The 22,949-nt window shown below is 42.8% G+C and overlaps 2 protein-coding genes across 5 annotated transcripts in view; both read right to left on the reverse strand.

Annotated features, from left to right (window-relative positions):
- The window catches only part of LOC112266050 (dedicator of cytokinesis protein 10-like), a 155,312-nt gene extending 142,293 nt beyond the window's left edge, over positions 1 to 13,019 (reverse strand). For both annotated transcript variants that reach the window (XM_042295808.1, XM_042295807.1), the window contains exon 1: positions 12,432 to 13,019. In XM_042295808.1, the coding sequence (XP_042151742.1) occupies positions 12,432 to 12,539 (108 nt within the window). In that variant the 5' untranslated portion in view covers positions 12,540 to 13,019. The remainder of the gene's footprint in view (positions 1 to 12,431) is intronic.
- A 1,071-nt stretch (positions 13,020 to 14,090) lies between these two features.
- LOC112265937 (transport and Golgi organization protein 1 homolog) lies at positions 14,091 to 22,922 on the reverse strand. Of its 3 annotated transcripts, none has more exons than XM_042295821.1 (14): positions 22,823 to 22,922; positions 19,233 to 19,355; positions 19,036 to 19,057; positions 18,811 to 18,899; positions 18,516 to 18,593; positions 18,124 to 18,222; positions 17,956 to 18,034; positions 17,736 to 17,800; positions 17,503 to 17,554; positions 17,305 to 17,395; positions 17,177 to 17,219; positions 16,968 to 17,003; positions 15,155 to 15,222; positions 14,091 to 14,336 (listed from the first exon to the last, which is right to left on the reverse strand). In XM_042295821.1, the coding sequence occupies exons 1-14, from the start codon at positions 22,859 to 22,861 to the stop codon at positions 14,183 to 14,185; spliced, it is 1,038 nt and encodes a 345-aa protein (XP_042151755.1). In that variant the 5' UTR covers positions 22,862 to 22,922; the 3' UTR covers positions 14,091 to 14,182. The 3 variants fall into 3 exon arrangements, with proteins under 3 accessions (XP_042151755.1, XP_042151753.1, XP_042151754.1); XM_042295819.1 differs by lacking the exon at positions 22,823 to 22,922 and adding an exon at positions 20,764 to 21,421; XM_042295820.1 differs by lacking the exon at positions 22,823 to 22,922 and adding an exon at positions 20,764 to 21,411 and having other exon boundaries at positions 17,503 to 17,542.
- Between the last annotated feature and the right edge of the window lie 27 nt (positions 22,923 to 22,949).

A 22,949-nucleotide genomic window follows, 5' to 3' on the forward strand; every position in this document is an offset into this window, starting at 1 on the left:
GCTTCTCCCCTAAACCTAACCTCAACCATTTAGTGGGGAAAATGCTAAACTGACCCAAAATCAGCGTCTAGGGGCAAGTTCACCCTATACACCCAGAAATTCGGGACAGAGACCGAACAACTCGCAGATGATGACTACAGGGCAAACGGACAAAGTGTAACCAGTCAGGCAAGTCCTCATGCCCTGACGCGGAGTGATGATGTGTCACGGAGAGGGAGCTGAGCTGGGATGACAGCAGCTTTGCTTCCAACCACCAAACCACCCATTGAGCCGCACTGGTTGACACACATTCTTAGTTCTTAAATGGCACCCTATTCCTTAGATAGGGCACTGGTAAAAAGCAGTGTACTATGGGAATCCTTTAGGTCCTGGTCAAAAGTAGTGCACTATATAGGGAATAGGGTGCCATTTAAGACATATCCGTAGCGCTGAGAGTCAGACAGAGATATAGATATATATACACAGGGGCCCACGGCATAGAAGTAGTCTGGAACTCAGTCTGACGTGACTGGTGACCATGGAACATGGGGTGAACTGGCAGTCACTGCTCTGTCTGCCTGTGTGTCTGTCTGACTGTTATTCCTCTGTCTGTCTGTCTCAGTCAGATGCACTGCGGTATAGAATTAAGCAATAAGACACGAGGGGGTGTGGTATATGGAAAATATACGACGGCTAAGGGATGTTCTTTCGCACGACGCAACGCGGAGTGCCTGGTACAGCCCTTAGCCGTGGTATATAGGCCATATACCACAAACCCCCATGGTGCCTTATTGCTATTATAAACTGGTTTCCAACGGAATTAGAGCAGTAAAAATAAATGTTTTGTCATACCCGTGGTATATGGTCTGATATACCATGGCTCTCAGCCAATCAGCATTCAGGGCTTGAACCACCCAGTTTATAATTGTTAATAACTTTCGATTCTTGCCACCAGAGACATTGATGGAGAGCTTACTGCGAGTGTGTGTGTTACTCCCATATGGAGGGTACATTTAGAGGGTTTAGCAGGAGAAACCCGCAGCACCTCATCATCTCAATAACACACTAAAGAGCACTGCCTCTCTCCATCCCTCCCTTACATACTCATCCTCTTCTCCCACTCACCATAATTACACTGCGAGTTTAGGGACTTCCTCTGCTCTCATCGTCCCAAATGGCACCCTATTCCCTATTTAGTGCACTACTTTTGACCAGGGCCCATAGGGAATAGGGTGCCATTCTGGACAAAGCACATGTTTAACACCAACATTCTCGATTGCATGTACAGTATTGTATTTATCCTGTCACTTTTTTCAATCTAACATTAGATTTCATGCTATCGTGGGTATATTTGATCCTATAGGCATTTTCGGGTCAAAATCAAATCAAACTTTATTTGTCACATGTGTAGACCTTACCGTGAAACGCTTTAAGAAAATATTTACCAAATAAACAAAAGTAAAAAATAATAAAAAGTAACACAATAACAAACATTATGTACAAAAGAAGTAAAAAAATAAGTTACAAACAACGCAAACGATTGGTTACGGGCATGTAAAAGGTCAGCCATCCTCTTCCGCGCCATCTTACATTCTACATTCTACACTGTTTCTACTGTCTACTGTGTTATAGAGTGCAGCAGTGAAGGAGGATAAGCCCCAGTGGAGAGAGAGGAGAGAGAGAGGAGAGACAGAGAGAGAGAGGAGAGAGGAGAGAGAGACAGAGAGAGAGAGGAGAGAGAGACAGGAGAGTGTGTGTGTGTTTGTTTGGCTCTACTATCCTTGTGGGGACCAGAAGTCCTCAAGAGGATAGTTAAACAAGGAAAATTGTGACAAGTGAGGACTCTTCGCCCCACAAGGAAAAACACTATTTTAGGCTTGGTGGTTAGGTTTAGGATTAGAGTTAGAAGTTTGGGTTAAGGAAAATAGGATTTTGATTGGGAATCAATTAAATAGTCAAACAAACAAATGTGTGTGGTGTAAAAGAGGAAAAGAGAACCTTTCGGAGTCCTATTGGTTGAGGTTTGGGAGAGGGTCAGTGAGAGAAAGAGGGCAGGAGAAGGAGAGAAAGAGAACAGTCTGCATACAGATGTTGTGGGAGAGCAGTGGCATTCCTCTCGGCAACCCCCTCCTCCTCCCACAGCGAGAGAGAGAACAACCCCCCCAGAGTGAGAGGAGAAGACGAGGGCCCTGTCACCGAGTCACTGAGCTCTTTTCATCAGGGGACACAAAGGGAGAAGGGAGGAGAGGAAAGGAGTGGGGCGGAGAAGAGAATAAGAAAGTAGTGGAGAGGAGAAGGGAGGAGAGGTGAAAAGAACAGAGGAAAGGGGTGGGGTCCTCGACATCTGCACATCCTGCCATATCCCCTCCTCCTTCTACCCTTTCCCATCTCTGCTCCCAGGGCATGCAGTGAGAGTGAGTGAGTGAGTGAGTGAGTGAGTGAGTGAGTGAGTGAGTGAGTGAGTGAGTGAGTGAGTGAGTGAGTGAGTGAGAGAGAGAGAGAACGATGTAGAGTGAGATGAAAGGAGAGAGGCTCACACAGTCACACCAGCCCTGACAATGTGCATGGGACAAAAACAGACTAAAGGGCATGGAAACCAGAAGAGCCGGAAGAAAAAAGGAAAATCATGTTCGACCTTTTAAGGTTTATGTGGCCTTTCCGTACATACAGATGTAGGATCTTATGAGCCAGTTTGCTACAGCAGGAAAATAATCCTACAGCAGTATTATGTGGATTATAATTAATTGGCATTTTTGAAGGAGTGTCTAGATTTTTCGTAAGCCTCAAATACACTACAAGTTTAGGATGTCCTGCCTTGCAGGAAAGTACTCCTGCAACAGGGTGATCAAATTAAGTTCCTACATCTGTACTATGGCTACTTGGAAGATGCAGCCCGTCAGTCCGGTACTCAGTCAGTCAGTCCATCCAAGTCTTGACCTGCCCATTCCCATACAGCCCTGCCAGATCAGGCAGCAAGCCAGGATCGGAAGACACAAGGGGAGAGGGTGTGTACGCTCCCAAGTGGGCACACAAGGGGCAGGAGTGCAGCAGAGATTCCGTGTCTGATTCCCAAATGACACCCTACTCTCTATATATAGTGCACTACTTTCGACCTAGAGGCCTACGTGGCAGCTCTGTATAGTCTCTGGTCAAAAGTAGTGCATTATATAGTGATACTAGGATGTCTTTTGAGATTTGGCATTTGGTCTGGCATGGCACTGTGCCCAGGCATCCTCTAGGAGTCGTCTGGGCATAGGGCAGGTTGAACACAGCAGGTAGGCTTGGCCTCTAGATGACTGACAGCTGTCATCTAGTTACCGTTTACAGATCGTGATGACGGAGGAGGACTCAGTCCAAACAATGACAATCTGGTACTAGCACACACACTATGTCCGCCCTCCCGGGAACACACAAACACCCACTCCCCTCACACACCACCCTCCACACACTTTCCCATTAGGCACCACAGAGAGATTGACCTGCCTCTCTTGCCTGCAGAGGATGTTGTGTGCATTTACTAGGCACTCAAACCAACACACACTAAACATCTTTCTGTCAGTCTGAGCTAACCCAGAGAACGACCAATGTGTTGGAGCTGCGCAGGCCGCAGGACAGGACTGAGAGACACACAGAGAGGAAAAATAGAGGGGAAAGCCAACGTGAGATGGGCAGCGCCAATGAAGAGGTGCCAATAGGAGAAGAGAGAGAGAGACAGGTGAAGAAGTGCCAAGAGAACAAGAGGGAGATGGAGAGCGAGAGAGCTCTTCATCGCTCTCTTCATCTCTCTCTCTCTCTTCCTCTCTTGGCACCTCTTCACCTCTCCCTCTTCCCCTCTTGGATCCATTTCATTTCAGAAAGACACCCACCATCTCAGAATGATCTGAAATCCTTTGGGGTTTTTTACCCCCTTTTTCATGGTATCCAATTGGTAGTTACAGTCTTATCTCGTCGCTGCAACTCCCGAAGGTCGAGAGCCGTGCGTCCTCCAAAACACAACCCAACCACAGTCCCACTGCTTCTTGACACAATGTCCACTTAACCCGGAAGCCAGCCGCACCAATATTTCAGAGGAAACATCCCTTACCCCTGGCGACTGTGTCAGAGTGCACTGCGCCCGGCCCGCAACAGGAGTGCACGATGGGACAAGGACATCCCTGCCGGCCTAACCCTCCCCTAACCCAGACGACGCTGTGCCAATTGTGCTCTGTAATTGTGCTCTCTCTCCAGGTCGCGGCCGGCTGCAACAAAACCTGGACTCAAACCCAGAATCTATAGTGGCACAGCTAGCACAGTGATGCAGTGCCTTAAACCACTGCGCCACTCGGGAGGCCCCTGAAATCATTTCTGTAGTTAGAGATAGATAAGACTGGCATTCCTTCACCATTATTTTTTTGAAATATAATTTGCTCCCTGAGAAATTAAGTTAATTGATTGCACCCAACTTGACCTTTTTTTTAAATGTATAGGATTCATTGAATATTCAATAAATATAGTACCTAACACGCAATATGGAACAAACATTTCTCTAACAATAAGGAATCCAAAGAAATTGTCAAAAGCCCCCCATGGAGGACGGGCTCATTGTAATGGCTGGAATGGAGTGTATGGAACGATATCAAATACATCAAACATATGGGAACCCCGTTTCAATCCATTCCCACCATTACAATGAGCCCGTCCTCCTATAGCTCCTCCCACCAGCCTCCACTGGAGTATACAGTATAAGTTGTGTCTGACAAGTAGTATGGAGCTGTGGCTTGGAGTATTGTTTCTTCATGCTATGTTATGTCTTCTCAGTGAATTTGGTGATGGTTTTTAACCCCTGTTCAGAGAAATGAGTCGCTAGGTTTATGGGAATTGAAGTTGCTAGGTTTATGTCCCATTCCACATCCTGATTTTACCAGGTTCTGACCACTAGATGGTGCTGTTTCTACTATTAGGGGATATTTACTTGAAAGAATCCCACTCCCCTCAATGGTAAAAGGATAGTTCACCCAAATTACATATTGGTTTCCTCATCCTGTAAGCAGTCTATGGACAAGGTATGAGAGCAATCTATGCTTTGGTTTTGTTTACCTGGCCACTGTTTAAAATACTAACTTTTTAGCATGTTTTTTTTTACCTTTATTTAACTAGGCAAGTCAGTTAAGAACAAATTCTTATTTTCAATAACAGCCTAGGAACTGTGGGTTAACTGCCTTGTTCAGGGGCAGAACAACATATTTTTACCTTGTCAGCTCAGGGATTCGATCTAGCAACCTTTTGGTTACTAGTCCAACGCTCTACCCACTAGGCTACCTACCACCCCATGTGTAGCACAAATCCAATGCAAGTGAATGGTACCTATTTGAAACAGTGGAAAACAAAGCCAACACATGGATTGCTGTCATATCATGTCCATAGGCTGCTTACAGGGTAAGGAAACCATCTTTCACTCTAATATTGAGGGGGGGTTCTTAAAAATACAATGCAAAATCACCTGGAACAGCACCATCTAGTGGTCAGAACCTGGTAATATCAGGATGTAAATTGAGACATAAACCTAACAACTTCAATGACTAATTTCTCTGAACAGGGGATACTACTTGTCAGACACAGAACCAGTTTTCAGTTTTCTATCTTTCGCAGAGATCAAATTATATTTCAACAGAATGATGTTGCGGGAAGGCCAAATCTTATCTGTTTCTGATAGAAACAATTTCAGAACAATCTGAGATGGTAGGTATCAAAATGGTGGTAGGTATTCTTGTCCTTTTTGAGGTAGGTAGAAGATCTGGAAGAGAGAGAGAGATGAAAGGAAAATGTCTTACCTTTATTACAGCTGTCCCTCAGATGCCTGGTAAATTATATCCCTGGCTCGCTCTTCATACGCAACTCCACAGTGCTTTTTTACTCTCTTGGGTCTATGCAACCACAACATCTGTCCCTCTCGACAACTAGAAGTTTACAGTTGCACGCAGACTCAAAACAACCCCTCCAGCGGCGGCTTTTCCTTAATGGATTCAACTATTGACTGTACTGGCCGTAGACAGGAGAGATGGTGCCGACCCGGAGCCCTGACCCCACCTAGGTAATGTTTTTGTACTTTTATGTTATTTCGAACAAACTGATATTACACAATCAATACATCGTGCATTGCTAGAAAACGGATCAGATTAACAGTCTCTGTCTCAGAGTGTAGAGAGAGAGAGAGAGACTAGCCTGTCAGACAGCTCAAAGAGAAAGACTCCAACTGAGGACACCAACATTGTGTGCCTTTGCCATCTCCGTGGACAAGCTCAAGAGCTCTTGACATTGCAGTTAAATTTCCTGTCGATCTGATATCAAGCAAGGGGCGGGAAAATGTCACATTTAATTACAAATAATAGAAGTGTTTGACTGTTATTATAGTATGCCAACACCATTGTGTATCAGCAACACATTCTATCTTCCACTATGTGGTCAGGGCGCTTGAAGTACATGAGAGGCTGGCTGTCATCAAATCAAAGTATATTGGTCGCGTACACAGTTTAGCAGATGTTATAGCAGGTGCAGCAAAATGTGTGTGTTACTAGCTACTACTGGCTTCTAGGTTACAGGGTTTAGGTCCATAAGCATTGAAGACAGTCAATCCAGGAAGTGATTTGAATTTCAAATGCAAAAATGGCTTGATTGAGAAGTCCCTAGGAAATTGTATAGAATTTCAGTTTACTTCCTAAAACTGACTTCAATTCCAATGGACACTAATCCTGGCTGGGCGGTTCCCTCCATAGAATTACATAGAGGTCCGATATTCATTTGTTCTATATGTTCCACTCCCCCATATAAATAGAATCTAGATAATATTTCTATGCCTCCTCCCTCCCCCTGTTCTCAGGGCTGATGAGAAAGTGAAGCTGATCAGCCTCAGGAGGCACAGGACCCAGCAGGCCCTATGGGGAAAGATGGAGGGTGACTCTGACCTTTATCTTGGTTCATCTGCAGGGAAACTAGTCACTAGGGATGCACATCTTTACCTTTCAAGACAATTCGATATGTATCTAGATAGATAGGTTCTGATATGATACAGGAACAATACATTTTAGTTTGGAAATTAGTTTGAAACGATTCAGTGCGATTCAGTTTAATTAGAGAAAGAAATCAGTGCGATTTGGTTCAATGCACTCACATTTGTTGCATAAACACATTTATTTTCCATTCTAAATTAAAATCTGCTGCCGATATAGCTAGTGAGTTGGGCCTCTTTGGGCTGGATCTGTCTGAGCTGACGTGTCTGTGTGTGTGTGTGTGCGTGTGTAAATGATGTATGTCTATGGGGTATACTATGTAGGCACCTGATCTGAGCCATAAGGGACACTAAGCATCTATCACCCTACTACCACTATCAGATTAGGGGGGACAAAGTAGCCTAAATCCAACCCCACTTTGGTTCTGAAATCACCATTACCCACTAATTAACTTCTCAAGTTTGCAGATTGTGTTTGAGCTAGTAATGCATCAATATTTATGGTTTACAACTCAACCATCTAGTTTGCTGACGACATAACAGTGGTAGGCCCGATTACCAACACTGAAGATACAGCTTAAAGCAGGGATCATCAACTAGATTCAGCCGCGGGTTGATTTCCTCTTTAGCGGATGGTCAGGGGTCCGAAACATAATTGCTAATCATTTGTAGACTGCAAATTGACGGCAAGAAGCCCAAACAGATATAATATTTGACTAAAACAATCATTTCATAAACGGCTGACATTTGTTTACGATCACATATATACAGTGTCTCTATTATGAGCAGGAATGCCTTGGAGCTGATATGCTGGTGTTTTTACAGTCTTAGGTCCAACAATTAAATAGAAAGCCACACGCGGGCCAAAGTTGGAGAACCCTGGTCTACAGGGAGGAAGTGAGAGCCCTGGGGGAATGGTGGTAGGAAAATAACCTCCCCCTTACCGTCAACAAAACAAAGGAGCTGATCGTGGATTACAGGAGACAGCAGAGAGAGCACGCCCCCTATCCCCATCGACGGGGCCGCAGTGGAGAGGGTCAAAAGCTTCAAGTTCCTCGACGTGCACATCACCGAGGACCTGAAATGATCCCTTCACATCGACAGAGTGCTAAAGAAAGCGCAAGAGCGCCTCTTCAACCTCAGGAAGCTGAAGAAATGTGGTGCATCACCTCCTGATACAGCAACTGCACAGCCTGCAAACGCAGGGCTCTCCAGAGTGTGGTGCGGTCATCACCGGGGGCACACTGCCTGCCCTCCATGACATCCACAACACCCGGTGTCACAGGAAGGCCCAGACGATCATCAAGGACGTCAGCCACACGAGCTAGGGCCTGTTCCTTCTAGTTGGCGGAGACAGTACAGGTGCATCAAAGCTGGGACCGAGGCTGAAAAACAGCTTTTAAATCGCCAGTCCATTAGTGTTTTAAAAAGTCATTACTAGTCGGCCTCCGCCTGGTACCCTGCCCTGAAATACAGACAACACACCTGTTCTATTGATATACTGTCTACACATATACAGTACCAGTCGAAAGTTTGGACTAGAGGTCGACCGATTAAAATCGGAATGGCCGATTAATTAGGGCCGATTTCAAGTTTCCCTAACAATCGGAAATCGGTCATTTTGGATGCCGATTTTTCAAATATATTTTTTTACACCTTTATTTAATCTTTATTTAACTAGGCAAGTCAGTTAAGAACACATTCTTATTTTCAATGACAGCCTAAAAGGAACCACCAGCGTTTATATGTTCTCATGTTTTGGGCAAGGAACTTAAACGTTAGCTTTCTTACATGGCACATACTGCACTTTTACTTTCTTCCCCAACACTTTGTTTTTGCATTATTTAAACCAAATTGAACATGTTTCATTATTTATTTGAGGCTAAATTGATTTTATTGATGTATTAAGTTAGAATAAGTGTTCATTCAGTATTGTTGTAATTGTCATTATTACAAATACATTTTTAAAATCGTCCGATTTAATCGGTATCGGCTTTTAATGTCCTCCAATAATCGGTATCGGCGCTGAAAAATCATAATTCGGTCAACCTCTAGTTTGGACACACCGAGTCATTCAAGGGTTGTTCTTTATTTTTTCTACATTGTAGAATAATAGTGAAGACATCAACACTATGAAACAACACATACGGAATCATATCGTAACCCCAAAAAAGTGGTAAACAAATCAAAATATATTTTATATTTGATATTCTTCAAAGTAGTCACCATTTGCCTTGATGACAGCTTTGCACGCGCTTGACATTCATCCAGCGTCATGAGGTAGTCACCTGGAATGCATTTCAATTAACAGGTGTACCTTGTTAAAAGTGAATTTGTGTGAGCGAGCGGTTTGCTGATGTGAACAGAGTGCCCCGTGGTGGGGTTATGGTATGGGCAGGCATAAGCTACGGACAACAAACACAATTGCATTTTATCGATGGCAATTTGAACGCACAGAGATACCATTAATGAGATCCTGAGACCCATTGTCGTGCCATTCATCCACTATCCTCACCTCATGTATCAGCATGATAATGCACGGCCCCGTGTTGCAAGGATCTGTACACAATTCCTGGAAGCTGAAAATGTCCCAGTTCTTCCATGGCATGAATACTCAGACATGACACCCATCAAGCATGTTTGGGATGCTCTGGATGGACGTGTACGACAGTGTGTTCCAGTTCCCGACGATATCCAGCAACTTCGGCACAGTCGTTGAAGAGGAGTGGGACAACATTCCACAGGCCACAACCAACAAGCCTGATCAACTCTATGCGAAGGAGATTTGCCGCTCTGCATGATACTGACTGGTTTTCTGATCCATGCCCCTGCCTTTTTTTTTAAAGGAATCTATGACCAACAGATGCATATCTGTATTCCCAGTCATGTGTAAATCCATAGATGTTGCATGTTGCGTTTACATTTTTGTTCAGTGTTTGTATGTATGTATGGCACAACTGGTGGGCAATGACCTGTCATAATGAAAGTTGAGTCACTGGGCTTTCCCACTCATCTATAAATTGTTGCTGCCCCTAGCTCAGATCTAGTATCAGATTCCCCTCCCCCAATTCCAACCTTAACCATTACTGGGCAAAATGCAATACTGAACCAAGATCAGCGTCTAGGGGCAACTTCACCTTAAACAGTAATTGTCATCTCAGAGCTGTGGTGGCAGTAACGTTAGGACAGCCATGTGACAGCCAGGGTGACAGATACCACCTCACACATTCGACACTGATGTACTGATAAAAGCAGAGAGAATAGCATAGAAACCCATAGTGAAGATCTGCAACAAAAAGAATGATTGAAAATAAAAGGAGATGAGAGAGATAGGGGAGAAACCTACCAATTAAAGTTTACAACAAAAGGTGCACAGGTCGTGAGACAAATTTGAGTAATCATGGTGACAGTGACACATTCAATACCGCCTTGCCCACTCTTGCCTGCATCTAGCTAATCTAGGATGTAATCATTAGACCAACAGTTACAAACAACAATTTCTAGTGGACAAATTCAGGTATGATCCCCATTTTGTTCCGTCTGCTTCTGTTTAAGAAATGTTTTTAAACAGAATCGACGGAACGAATTACAGCCTTGATCACCTGTAAACACGGTTCACGTTGCTAGCAGTCACATCCAGACAGCATAATCACTTTGCTCATTGTATATTCCTTCTCGCATCTACACGCTCCCCTCCTTTCACCTTTTCCCTTTGCTTGTGGACTGTGACCAGGCAAAAAAAAAACATTTTCAAGCCAAACCTTCATGCCATAACCACTATCCGCTACACACAGCCTACATTGTTGTCACCATATTTACTAATCTCATAGTCAACATAGCTACTAGAACTCGTTAGCAAACAATCATGTAGTCATGCAGTACAGTAAGCAGTTTAGCAGTTACACCGGCCGGCCGCATTGGCAATAACTTAATCAAACCAAAAGCTTGCCTTGACTTGGAAGAGTTCCAGTGTTGGATAGCCATGACCAACTAGCTAACATAGCATCCCTCTCTGTTTGAGCCGGTTGTTTGATTAGGCTAAACCAGCTTGCTGCATTCGCTAGCTAAGTAAGTGCAAGTGAACAAAAATATAACAAAGTATTCCTCTCTCTCTCTTCTTCATATTCGAATAAATTAATCTGTTCAAAACTGTTGAACAATTGATATTCTCTTTGAGTCAACTGCTCACCACATTTGATGCACTGCAGTGCTAGCTAGCTGTAGCTTATGCTTTCAGTACTATATTCATTCTCCATTCCTTTGATTGGGTGGACAACATGTCAGTTCATGCTGCAAGAGCTCTATTAGATTGGAGGACGTTCTCCGGAAGTTGTCATAATAATAATAATTACTGTGCAAGTCTACGGAAGGGGTGATTACCATGAGCCTCCTAGGTTTTGCATTGACGTCAATGTACCCAGAGGAGAACGGAAACTAGCTGTCCTTTGACTACACCATTGTGCTACCCCAGAGTGTGAGGTTGAGGCTACTGTTGGCATTCATTACAACAGTGCGTTTTAATACATTTTGGAGTGAAACATTCATATATTTAATAGTTTTAGAGTAGTTTCTAACTTTAAATATTTCACTACTTAAATTTTTATGAAATTCACTGAGGATGGTCCTCCCCTTCCTCCTCTGAGGAGCCTCCACTGGTAGGTACAACACACACATCTTCCAGAGCCAATGTATCTTAATTCAAATGCCAATCCATCCGAAATGTGTGAATGGGTGGGGTAAAATAAGCTACGTTGTCTCACCCCATCGCACCGCTGTTTTTTTTTTTACACACACACACACACACACACACACACACACACACACACACACACACACAAACTGGGCTGATGTTACTACTGCTTACGTCATTCAGCATCCTCGGCTCAAGGCAGGAGGGCATTTCCCGCGGAAAGCCAAGGACTAGGCTACAACCAGGACCGTTATTTATTTATTTCAACGAGGCAGCATGGAAAATACCGAAAATCACTAGAGAATAGGCGGCTGCTTCGATTTGAGCAGCAAATCTCGATACGAGTAAAACCGTGAGGTGGGTAACGTTATTAAGTATAAGCATTCACAAACCTCGACCCATGTCCTCAAATGCAACATTGTAGCCCATTTAAGGAAATCCTTTTACACGAATGCCACATTGTCTCTTTCAGCATCAAGACAAACTTCCCTTCGCTGCAAACATGCAGGCATATCACAGTTGATATCACAATTCAAATGTACCAGCTGTGTTCATTAAACCCAAATCGCGTCAACACAATTCTGAACGTGCAAATGGTGCAAATGGTGCGGCTCGCATCTCCAACAGTCAATTCACAATCAATGGGTGGCTCTAGGCTGTATAGCGTCATTGTAGGGTACAGGGGGGAACCCTACACATCGAGCTCTATAATATAGGCCTACTCAGCATTACTGAAGAAGGTGCAGTCGTAACCTTTGTTTTTCCCCATCGACTCACCGTCATTGCCGAATGTCTGACAGCATTGGATGCCGTCTGCCTTATCTCCGCCGCACTCCCGGGCTTGAGCAGGTTCTTCGTGAATCTCCGGGTCGATTCCGCTGCCATTTCAGAACGGCCCACACTATTCCTCTGGTTCAAGTGCCGCCGTTCAACGCGTTCGTCTATTGTAAATCCACTGTATACGCCAGCGACGGCTCTGCTCGCCTGCTTGTCTCGCTGCTGCGCCTACTAGGCTACTAGTACTACACAGCAGCCCTGCTTGCGTAGGCTACAGATGCCTATTCAGCGAGATTCTACTAATTCCCGTGCGCTACAGAGTCAAAGGAAGCGGAACTAATGGCCAATCTCCTCCAAGGCAAGCCCCCTGCCCAACGAGACCACATGCGACCAACCCTGGTCTGCAAGAAGCCTTTTTAAACTATTAACATAGGATGGGCTTAACCAAACAGTACGCTTCAACCCCACTATTGATGACTATCTGTTGCTGAATGCAAGTCTACGAAATGTTCAAATTGGTCATAAAGCACAATTCTAATAGGCCTGCAATGACAGTGACCATTACGTCTACAATTTGACCTCTGCCACAGGTCTAGACCAGACCAAGGAGAGAAATCTAGGTGAATAACCACCAGAATGGCATTAACTCATCAGCAGTCTACGCAGGACCATGGTTGGAGGGGAGGGAGGGAAAGGAAGGGAGGAAAAATGGTAACACAGCGACCTATTGTGGTGGAATAGGCTAGTGCTAGTCAGTCATTAATGTTTGTTTTTTTCTTCGATAGGCAGCATTATCATAACAGGCTACACAACGCCTGTAGCATGGTTGCAACTATACTGTATATCCACATTGACTTTCTGGTATTTTTTTGCATTGAACTATTAACCAATAGCAAGCCCTACTTTGCATAAATGATCATGTTAGCTGGCTATCAGGAAGGAAACAGAAACCCAAAAATGGCATTAGGCCTTCAAATTTGACAATTCCAAATCATTTTTTAACCAGGCAAGTCAGTTAAGAACAAATTCTTATTTTCAATGACGGCCTAGGAACAGTGGGTTATCTGCCTGTTCAGGGGTAGTCCCTTGTCAGCTCTGGGTTTTGAACTTGCAACCTTCCGGTTGCTAGTCCAACGCTCTAACCTCTAGGCTACCCTGCCACCCCATGACCTATGTCCTTGTGAAAACATGATGCCAATATGATCACGGCTATCCAATGGACATCTATTCGTCCACTCATCATTTTCGTGATTCAGCACAAAGCACTCAAGTGAACCATCTACAGCTGTTAAGATGTCTAGGTTTCTTGGACAGCTCAGGTCTCTAAAGAGAGTCTGGGTATCAAAAGTGAGGACAAATCGACCTTCACGTGGGGGTTTCCCGTCGGCAAAATAGCCCTGGAGACCTAGAAAATAGACTTCATCATAGGCCTACCATTTGGCTTTGGTAATTGATGGGATATGTGGCTTCCATGGAGGTCTTGGCAGGTAAGCCCCATGGAGTTGTATCTTACCTAATGGAAACAGAGCAGAAATCTGCATACAAAGGCATTTTTAAAGAGTTGGATGATATCTAATGAGACCTACCATATAAATGACATAAAACACGTGTCCAATTTAGCTTGGTTGATTTTAAAGAAGACTTCTTGCAGTTGTTTGATGGAATAAGGCATCTGGATTTATTTATTGTACTCTGCTTCACCCCGTGTCCTGAGAATAATTGCACCAAATGTACAATTGTATGCATTGCCTTCATATCTTCATTAGTGCTTTGAAAGCTTTCAGAACTTTGCAGGTTTTCAAGAAGGGTTTGTTGGTCTTGGTTGTTTTCGGGGGCTTGGGGATGGTCTTGATCAGGAACCCAGGTTTTCCTATTTTCAGCTTCTTAGAGGTTAGTTGAAAAATCCTAGAAAGAAATCACAGTTCTTAGAGAGGACTGCCCAAATTGTCCCTAACAGGGTAGATCTTGACTAATGCCACGTTCACGTGCTATAATAGTTATCGAAAATTCCAAATTCAAACTAGGAAGTTTCCCTTGAACGACCCTCCAAATCGGAATTACAAGTGGGAAACTGAGAAAAGCTGTTGCCGAGTTGTGACGTTTCACCACTGACCTTTTACCGTTTCAACCAAAAGATGACAGCAAATACGTTTTTGACAACTACAACCCTGTTAAAATTGATAGTTTGGCCATATTGTCAATGTTAAGGATGCTAGCTAACGTAATTATGAGCAACGTCAGCTAGTTTATCAAGCTAGCTAAAATCGTATTGGTTGGATAATTATTCCAACCAAAAAGCACATGAATGAAACAGTCGTATTTCCTAGAAAGTAGGAAGTTCCGACGAGCACGTGAGCGTGGCATAAGCACTCAACTGACCACAATGAGGGGTTGTGGTTGTAGCTTTTAGTGTCATAGAATGTAAATGATGTTTTAGGGTTAAGGATGGAATGAAATTCCCTTCTATAGTTTACAATTCAGATGTCCACTCATCAATAATGTTTTTTTTTATTTCGTTTTTTTAAGGAGACACTCCTGCTGTAGTAGGAAGTAGAGGCTAGGGAGAGAGGTCGGTGGATGAAGACAGAGAGGAAGAACACGGACAGACGCCGAGTAGTGACTAGAACCCGACGAAACCGTGGCATGGTCCAGTCGAGTTTTAGCACTCGACATGCCTCCGACAGTAATATATTTCAATAGAATTCATTGACTGTTGGACTCACCTCTGGCGGAGTAGCGCTGCCTCATTCTTCTCCATGGCCAGAGCATGCTCGGCAGCAGAGGCTCTCCGCTAAAGACAATAAACGAATTACAGTACTACTTGAAAGTATGTGATCCTCTTGTGCAATTACAGATATATTGTAGTTTTTACATTAAAATCTTAATTGAATCAGAATCAGTCTTTTTTATCTGACATAACAGGTTAATATTTACCAATACCATATGTTGTTGCAGAAGAAATCATGCGTGTAGTAGAATGTTTTGTTTTTAAAGGAATTATTGCAGGTGCAAAAATAATTAAACCCCAAGTTGCATTGGTTAAATCAGTAAGTATGTCGAATAAGGTGGGTACATACTTGGGTACCAAATGAACCAATAAAAGGAGAGATCGTTAGGACAGAGTTTGGGCTGGACTATGATAATAGAGATAAGAAACCTGGTCAGTTTGGTGTTACCCATCCAGGTGAATGCAAAGCACACCATGCCAAGAGGAAAGGAGATCTCAGAGGACATCAGGACGAGGGTAGTGAGAGCACATCAGTCTGGGAGAAGGCTATAAAATCCTCTTTAAAAGATTTGAGCTCAGTCCTCTGTGAGGCATTTACAAATGGAGAGCATATAACATGACAGCAAGTCGGCCTAGAAGTGGACGCCCTTCCAAAATATCCCCAAGAGCCACAAGAACAATAATAAATCAGGTAAAAGCAAACCCAAACATAACTTCTAAAGATTTGCAGACCACCCTTGCTGCATCTCCGGTAACTGTGCAAGCTTCAATAATAAGAACACTGAATCCAAATGCCATTCATGGGGGGGGTTGCTAGGAAGAAGCCTCCGCTGTCAAAAAAATAACCAAACTGCCCGTCTTAAATTTGCCAGAGACCACCTGTACAAACCTGAGTGTTTCTGGAAGTCCATTCTCTGGATCAATTCATCAAAAAATTGACCTTTTTGGTCACAATCATCACCGCTATGTTTGGCAAAAACCCAACACTGCCCACCACCTAAATAACCTTATCCCAACAGTCAAGCATGGTGCTGGGAATGTCAAGATCTGGGGCTGCTTTTCCTCCTCTGGATCCGGATGACTCCACATCATTAAGAGAACCATGGATTCTGAGGTATACCAGGAGATTCTTGAACAGAACGCCAGGTCATCAGTCAAGGAGCTGAAGCTGGGTCGAAAATGTGGCTTCCAACAAGACAATGACCCAAAGTACTCAAGCAAATCTACTAAAGAATGGCTCACGAGAAAGAAGATTTGTGTTTTGGATTGGCCAAGTCAAAGTCCTGACTTAAATCCAATCGAGATGCTGTGGCAGGACCTGAAGCAGGAAGTTCATGCCAGACACCCCTCACTCAAATTGGCTGAGTTCTGTAAGGGGAGTGGGCAAAACTCCCTCAAAACAGATGTCAGAAACTGATTACTGCATATAGGAGACATTTACTCCAAGTTATCGCTGCTAATGGAGGTGCCACAAGCGATTGACTGAAGGAGTTCATGTATTTTGCACACATCAAATCTGAGTTTCTGTTAAACAAACCTCTTTTGTCAAATAAACAATGAAAATATATCATAATTGTGTTGGTTTCTGTCACTTACTTGGAATGTTTTTATTACGAATTGGGGTTTAGATAAGGATTTCATATGTATATTTTATAGCAAAATAATGACCAGCCCTGTAGGGTTTACATACATTCAAGCAACACTGTATATCTTAGTGTACAGCAAGACACAGAGTAACTAGCAAAACGTAGCTTATAACACCTTAGTGCAACTACAGTAGCTAACTTGAAAGTGAATGTTCTACTTACAGATATGGTCTGGATTTTCTCTTGTAGCGTGGCAATCTGAAGAGAAAACAAAAATTGCATTAGAAATGTGTGCAAAGACATCCTATCACATGTGACCCAATACGAGTGTTGATACTGGGGCTTATGGTTTAGTTTAAGTACTTCGTAGTTTAGCTTACTATTGAGCGGTTATGGATCAGTATTTGGCAGGCTGTCTTAGGCTTACTTACATGTTGCTTTTCCTCATGTTTGCCTTGAATCAGGGCTTTGGTCCTGTGAAAAGACAAACACCAATGTACATGTCATGTGAATGAGAACAAATCCTAATATGATCAAACTAATTTCAAAATCCACTTACAGCTCGTTTAGAGTCTGTCTATACATCTTCTCAGTGCTGTGGAGTTTTTGATGTAGAGCGGCATTCTTCTCTTCAAGCTGACAATTTTTGTCTGTTGCAAAGTAAACAGATATACATGTAAAGTAAAGAACATATCAATACAGAATAAAGTGATTCTGGTTGGTGGGACATATGTTGTGTGTTTGTAACATAGCCTACCCTGAAGACCCCTGTTCACCTCCTCCACTGTGGTGTTGATCTGTAGAAGATTCTGCATTTTTAAGTGCTAGAGCCAGCAAACAACTGATCCATTGTAAATATTATAGTATTTACAGTTTTGGGGTAAACTGAAAAGAGGGACCTTTCTGTAATCACATCCATTCTTTTCATCTACTTATTTCAGCAACTTAACCAAATGTGTCCTAGCTTACACAGACTATACAGTAACTTACTAAGCTTGCATCCTTCATCACAGTGACCTCGATCTCAATGTTTTCCTCACTCTTGATCTCTGTAACTAAGGTGATTATTTGATCAACAAATGAATGCACATTTAGTTGTAGATAACCCTGCATGGTTCTACCCTCGAACAATCCTGACAAGTAAGCTTAGTAGGTCGATAAACAGTTTGCAAACTTTTTACACGCTGGTCAAACCGTGTGATTTACTCACCGGTAGATTGGGTGTTGGTGGCACTAGGGATCCTGGCATCCCCACCGTGATGCTCTTTAAGTGGTTCCATCGGTCCCCACTGTTGGGAGCCATAACATAAACCCCATTAAGATAGCTCTTTATCATCATACCAAACCAGTGAGTTTGATTGAGCAGTAATGGACTTACAACAGCTTTCAGTTTCTGTATGCGTTCAACACGCTCCTGGAGCTGGAGATGAAATGCCTCCATTTCTCCAGCTCTGATGTCCCATTGTTTCTTCATATCCTTGGGATAAAAGAGATGGGCTCAATGTTAACTGTGTGATAAACGTCTGACCATGACAATTAAACAAATTGATAAATGGACTATACTTTGACCGTGAGTTAATAGTTCAAATACATTTTCACCGGTAGACAGGTAGTTATTTGACTTTGCACCTATACAACTCCATACATTTCCAGAAACTAAACATTAGTCAATGTCAGTCCATTAGACCTGATGACACATTGGTCATACACTGTAGAGGGCAGGGAAACTAGTTAAAGGGGTTGAGGAATAATAGTTCTCTGACTGCTTACCTCCAGCTCCTGACTATCCTCTTGAGAGGACTGCAGGCATGCCCGCAACCTTTTCACTGGTGCGTCATAGTCCTTCAACTAAAAGCCAACCAGATTTAGAACATAAGTTACAATGATCATGGAAAAGTATATGTTACTGCAGGTATGCCCCCGACCTTTGCATTCTTTTCATCTACTTAGTCATAGTCCTTCTACTAAAACCAACCAGATTTAGAACATAAGTTACAATAATCATGGAAAAGTATGTTAATCAAGTCCAGAATGTCCCAGGTCTGACTTAGCTTCTGAAACGTACCAGTATCTCCATTTCAGACAATTGAATCATTATGTCACATTTGTTTTTCGATAGCTGGGCGAGTTTCACGTTTAGCTGTGTCTCAGTCACTGGAGATACAGATGGGAATATGAAATTAGTCTTGGTTCAGGCATGACTAAGGAGCTACATCTACTGTATAAAATGTAAGTACAAAAGCTTTCTTCTCCTCATCTGAGCTACTTAATGAAAGGTAGGAAAACTCACATAGACGTATCCTGCTTTTGATCTATGAGAAACAGAGACAAGGCAATGAGAACAACGTTTAAACATGGACTACGTCATACATCATTAGAAGATCAATCAAACTGCAAAATGAGCCTTTCCCTCAATTCATTTCATTTCCATAAGAAATTGAAGTGTATGAAAATTGTTGTAACATGGTAATAATACAAAACGTTTACCACAAGGACGGTCCTCCATAGTAATATCACACCAAAAACAACCAGGGCAGCAGGGAGAGTGAGCTCCCATCCCACTCCAGGATGGGTTGCTCCAAACCATTCCTCTTCTAGAGAGAAGAGAAACTGGACAAACAAACACACAAGTGCCACATTACCATTTATTATGGAATTCACATCAGATTGAATGGACTGTCAGTGAGGTAGAAAGGTAGATTACCAAAAAGGATCTCTGTGGGTACTATTTACCAGTGGTGTAAAGTACCTTAATAAAGTACAAATCCCCCCAAAAACTACTCAAGTAGTACTTTTACTTTTTAGCTGCACCAACATGTCAGAGGATACACTGTTCAACTGACAACAGAGGTCTGCCTGCAGGCTAGATAGCAAGATGTGCCAAGTAAAGCCTCCCCAAAACCCTGCACTAACCTGCTGGGCATATTGTGAACCGCCCTATGGGACTCCCGGTCACAGCCGGTAATGACACAGCCTGGAATCGAACCCCAGGCTGTAGTGATGCTTAGATTGCTGCGCCTATGGGGAGGCCCTAAATAATGTACTTTTCATTTCAAACATCTTCCCTGACACCCAAAAGTACTTGTTGCATTTTGAATGCTTAGCAGGACAGGAAAATTGTCCAATTCACGCACTTATCAAGAGAACAGCTCTGGTCATCCTTACTGCCTCTGATGGCCCTACTCACAAAACACACACACTTTGTTTGTAAAAGTGTTGGAGTGTGCTCCTGGCTATCCGTAAATTAAAACAACAAGAACATTGTGCCTTCTGGTTTTGTTAATACATGGAATTTGAAATTATTTATAGGCTACATTTACTTTTGATACTTCAGTAGTGTGACGACCCTGGGTTTTCAGCGGAAATCGACGCTGCCGCTCGAACATGCTTTTGCGACACAGTCGATAGCGCGCCGGACCGCGGGCTCGAAGGTCGAGGGTTCGAGACGTGCTCCATGCCTGTTTCATTACACTGGTGTCAGAAGTGATCGGACCTTGCATACACGACAGTGCGTGTGCTTGGCCGGTGAGCGCGTTCCTGTAAGACCTAGAGTCGCAAGCTAGCGCGAGGACGCGCTCTTTGAAAGGAGGGAGTAGTGTAACGAACCTGGGTTTATAAGCGCGGAAATCGATTCTGCCGCTCGAGCATGCTTTTGCGGACAGTCGATAGCGCGCCGGACCTCGGGCTCGAAGACCTGCTCCCTGCCGTTTCATTACAGTATATTTAAACCAAATACCTTTAGACTTTTATTTAAGTAGTATTTTACTGGGTGACTTTCACTTTTACTTGATTTTCTATTAAGGTATCTTACTTTTATGTAGGACAATTGGGTACTTTTTCCACCACTGCTATTTAACTACTCTTTCAACTAAAGCCATTTCATATTTGCATTTTAAGCTCCATAGACTACACCAGCCACAAGCCCTTCACACTTCTACCATTATTAGCCTACTTCAATACAAGCAGGCACACATTATGTTCAGGAAATGTCCTTGTCTAGTTTTGTACTCAGGCCTACATCCTTTAGTCCTCCAAGAAAAAGCGCGAAGAAAATGGTAAATTGGCCAATCACTCCTTGTTCGGGCATCGTCATGGCGGGCCAAGGAGCACCAAACTCCGGTACACCTACTTCTTGATACACATCCATATCGATGACTGAACCAAAATACACAAGACTCTATTTTTTAAATGCATGCTTTGTGACGTCATAATAGAGACATTATCAAGCCGCACCCCTTAGTTACTGTTGCGAGGTCCGACATGGTTTTTTTCTTCCAGCAAAGCGCATATCCGCATTGAAATGGATGGAAGGCCTACGGGTCAAAATGATCTCAAACTGTGTTGACACAGATTATAAAATTAAACCCATCGTCAAGGAATGTTAGGCTCTTGATTGACAAGCTGACGCACCAACTATTGTGTCATAGGCCTAAATTATCACAATTCTTTAGCCAGCAGCTGAAGGTTCTGATTACAAAAATAACAAATAAAGGCAGAGCTTAGGGCCTAAAACACTTTATTATTTAGTCATATTCAAAACCATAAGAGGATCATAACACTAGCCTAATTTTTAAAAAAACATAAGGGAATAGGCCTACAGAATATAAAGTAGCCTAAGATATTTTGGTTTAGCTCTTCAACAGTTGATTTTAGACAGTAGCCTAATCCCACATCCCTAATTTAATTTAGTTAGTACATTTTAGTTTGGAAACACTCAAGTCATTAAAAAAATACAAATATTTATTTTTTAAGAAATTGTCATCTCCTATACACAACCCTCCCATGCAAATGATTAACAGGTAGGCCTAAATATGTTTATTCTTAACTGCATACAAAATTATTTCCAACAACCAACTCAGTAACATAAGCCTACAAGTGCTCAACAAATGCTCAACATAAAATCTTGAGTGTTATGAGCAATTAGATAGGAATCAAATGTTTAGGTCTAACAATATGTTAGGGACCAGACACCAGAGCATCTGTATTTAAACGTGCCCTCTTTAACAGGCAATTAACTTCAGTTTTTATGTTAAACCCAATGGATGCCTTTATGGATTTAAGTCAAACACTTATTATACTGAGTGACGAAGCAGACTCAGTGAGTCTCCGTCTGTCACGTCCTGACCTTAGTTCCTTTTTTATGTCTCTGTTTTAGTATGGTCAGGGCGTGAGTTGGAGTGGGCATTCTAGGTTTTTGTTCTAGGTTTTGTATTTCTATGTTTGGCCTGGTATGGTTCCCAATCAGAGGCAGCTGTCGATCGTTGTCTCTGATTGAGAACCATACTTAGTGGGAAAACAGGCTACCTATGTTTTGTGGGTAGTTGTTTTCTGTTTTTGTGTCTGCACCAGACAGAACTGTTTCGGTTTCGTTCATTCTCTTTGTTGTTTTATTATTCAGTGTTCAGTTCAAAATAAAAAGATGAACACTTACCACGCTGCACCTTGGTCCTCACCTTCTTCCACCAACGACAGCCGTTACACCGTCGTTACTAAAGCACATTGTTGAATTTCACTTATATTGTTGGCTCTCCTCCTTATTTCCCTATAGGATATATATTTAGTAATTTGTTTCCCCAAAGTAGGCTTATACATCTTGTTTTAATAAAAAAAATTGGCCATTATCATGAGTATTTACCCTGCGCAAATCTAATGTGTTGGGGAAATGTTCTTCTCGTTCTTCTCGTACTTGAGTGAAACATTTAAATACGTTAATTTACCCGTATATAATCCTCCAAGATAAGTTTACACCCGCAACTCTAACGAGAAAGAGCATTTGTTCTGATTTTCATAAATTAGTATAGGCCTACATTTCCCATAAATTAGTGTAGGCTAATTCGCACGTCTCGCTGAATGGACATCTATTCGTCCACTCTTGTTCTACTCGTGCTTCTGCGCAAAGCATTCAAGTGAACCATCTACGGCTTTTAAAATGTCCAGATGTTTTGGTTTCTTGGACAGCTCAGGTCCCTAAAGAGAATCTGGGTATCAAAGTGAGGACAAATCGACCTTCACGTGGGGGTTTCCCGTCGCCAAAATAGCCCTGGAGACCTATTAAATAGACTTCATCATAGGCCTACCATTTGGCTTTGGTAATTGATGGGATATGTGGCTTCCATGGAGGTCTTGGCAGGTAAGCCCCATGGAGTTGTATCTTACCTAATGGAAACAGAGCAGAAATCTGCATACAAAGGCATTTTTAAAGAG

This window comes from Oncorhynchus tshawytscha, linkage group LG13 (assembly GCF_018296145.1).
Source record: "Oncorhynchus tshawytscha isolate Ot180627B linkage group LG13, Otsh_v2.0, whole genome shotgun sequence".
Classification (NCBI taxonomy): Eukaryota; Metazoa; Chordata; class Actinopteri; order Salmoniformes; family Salmonidae; genus Oncorhynchus; species Oncorhynchus tshawytscha.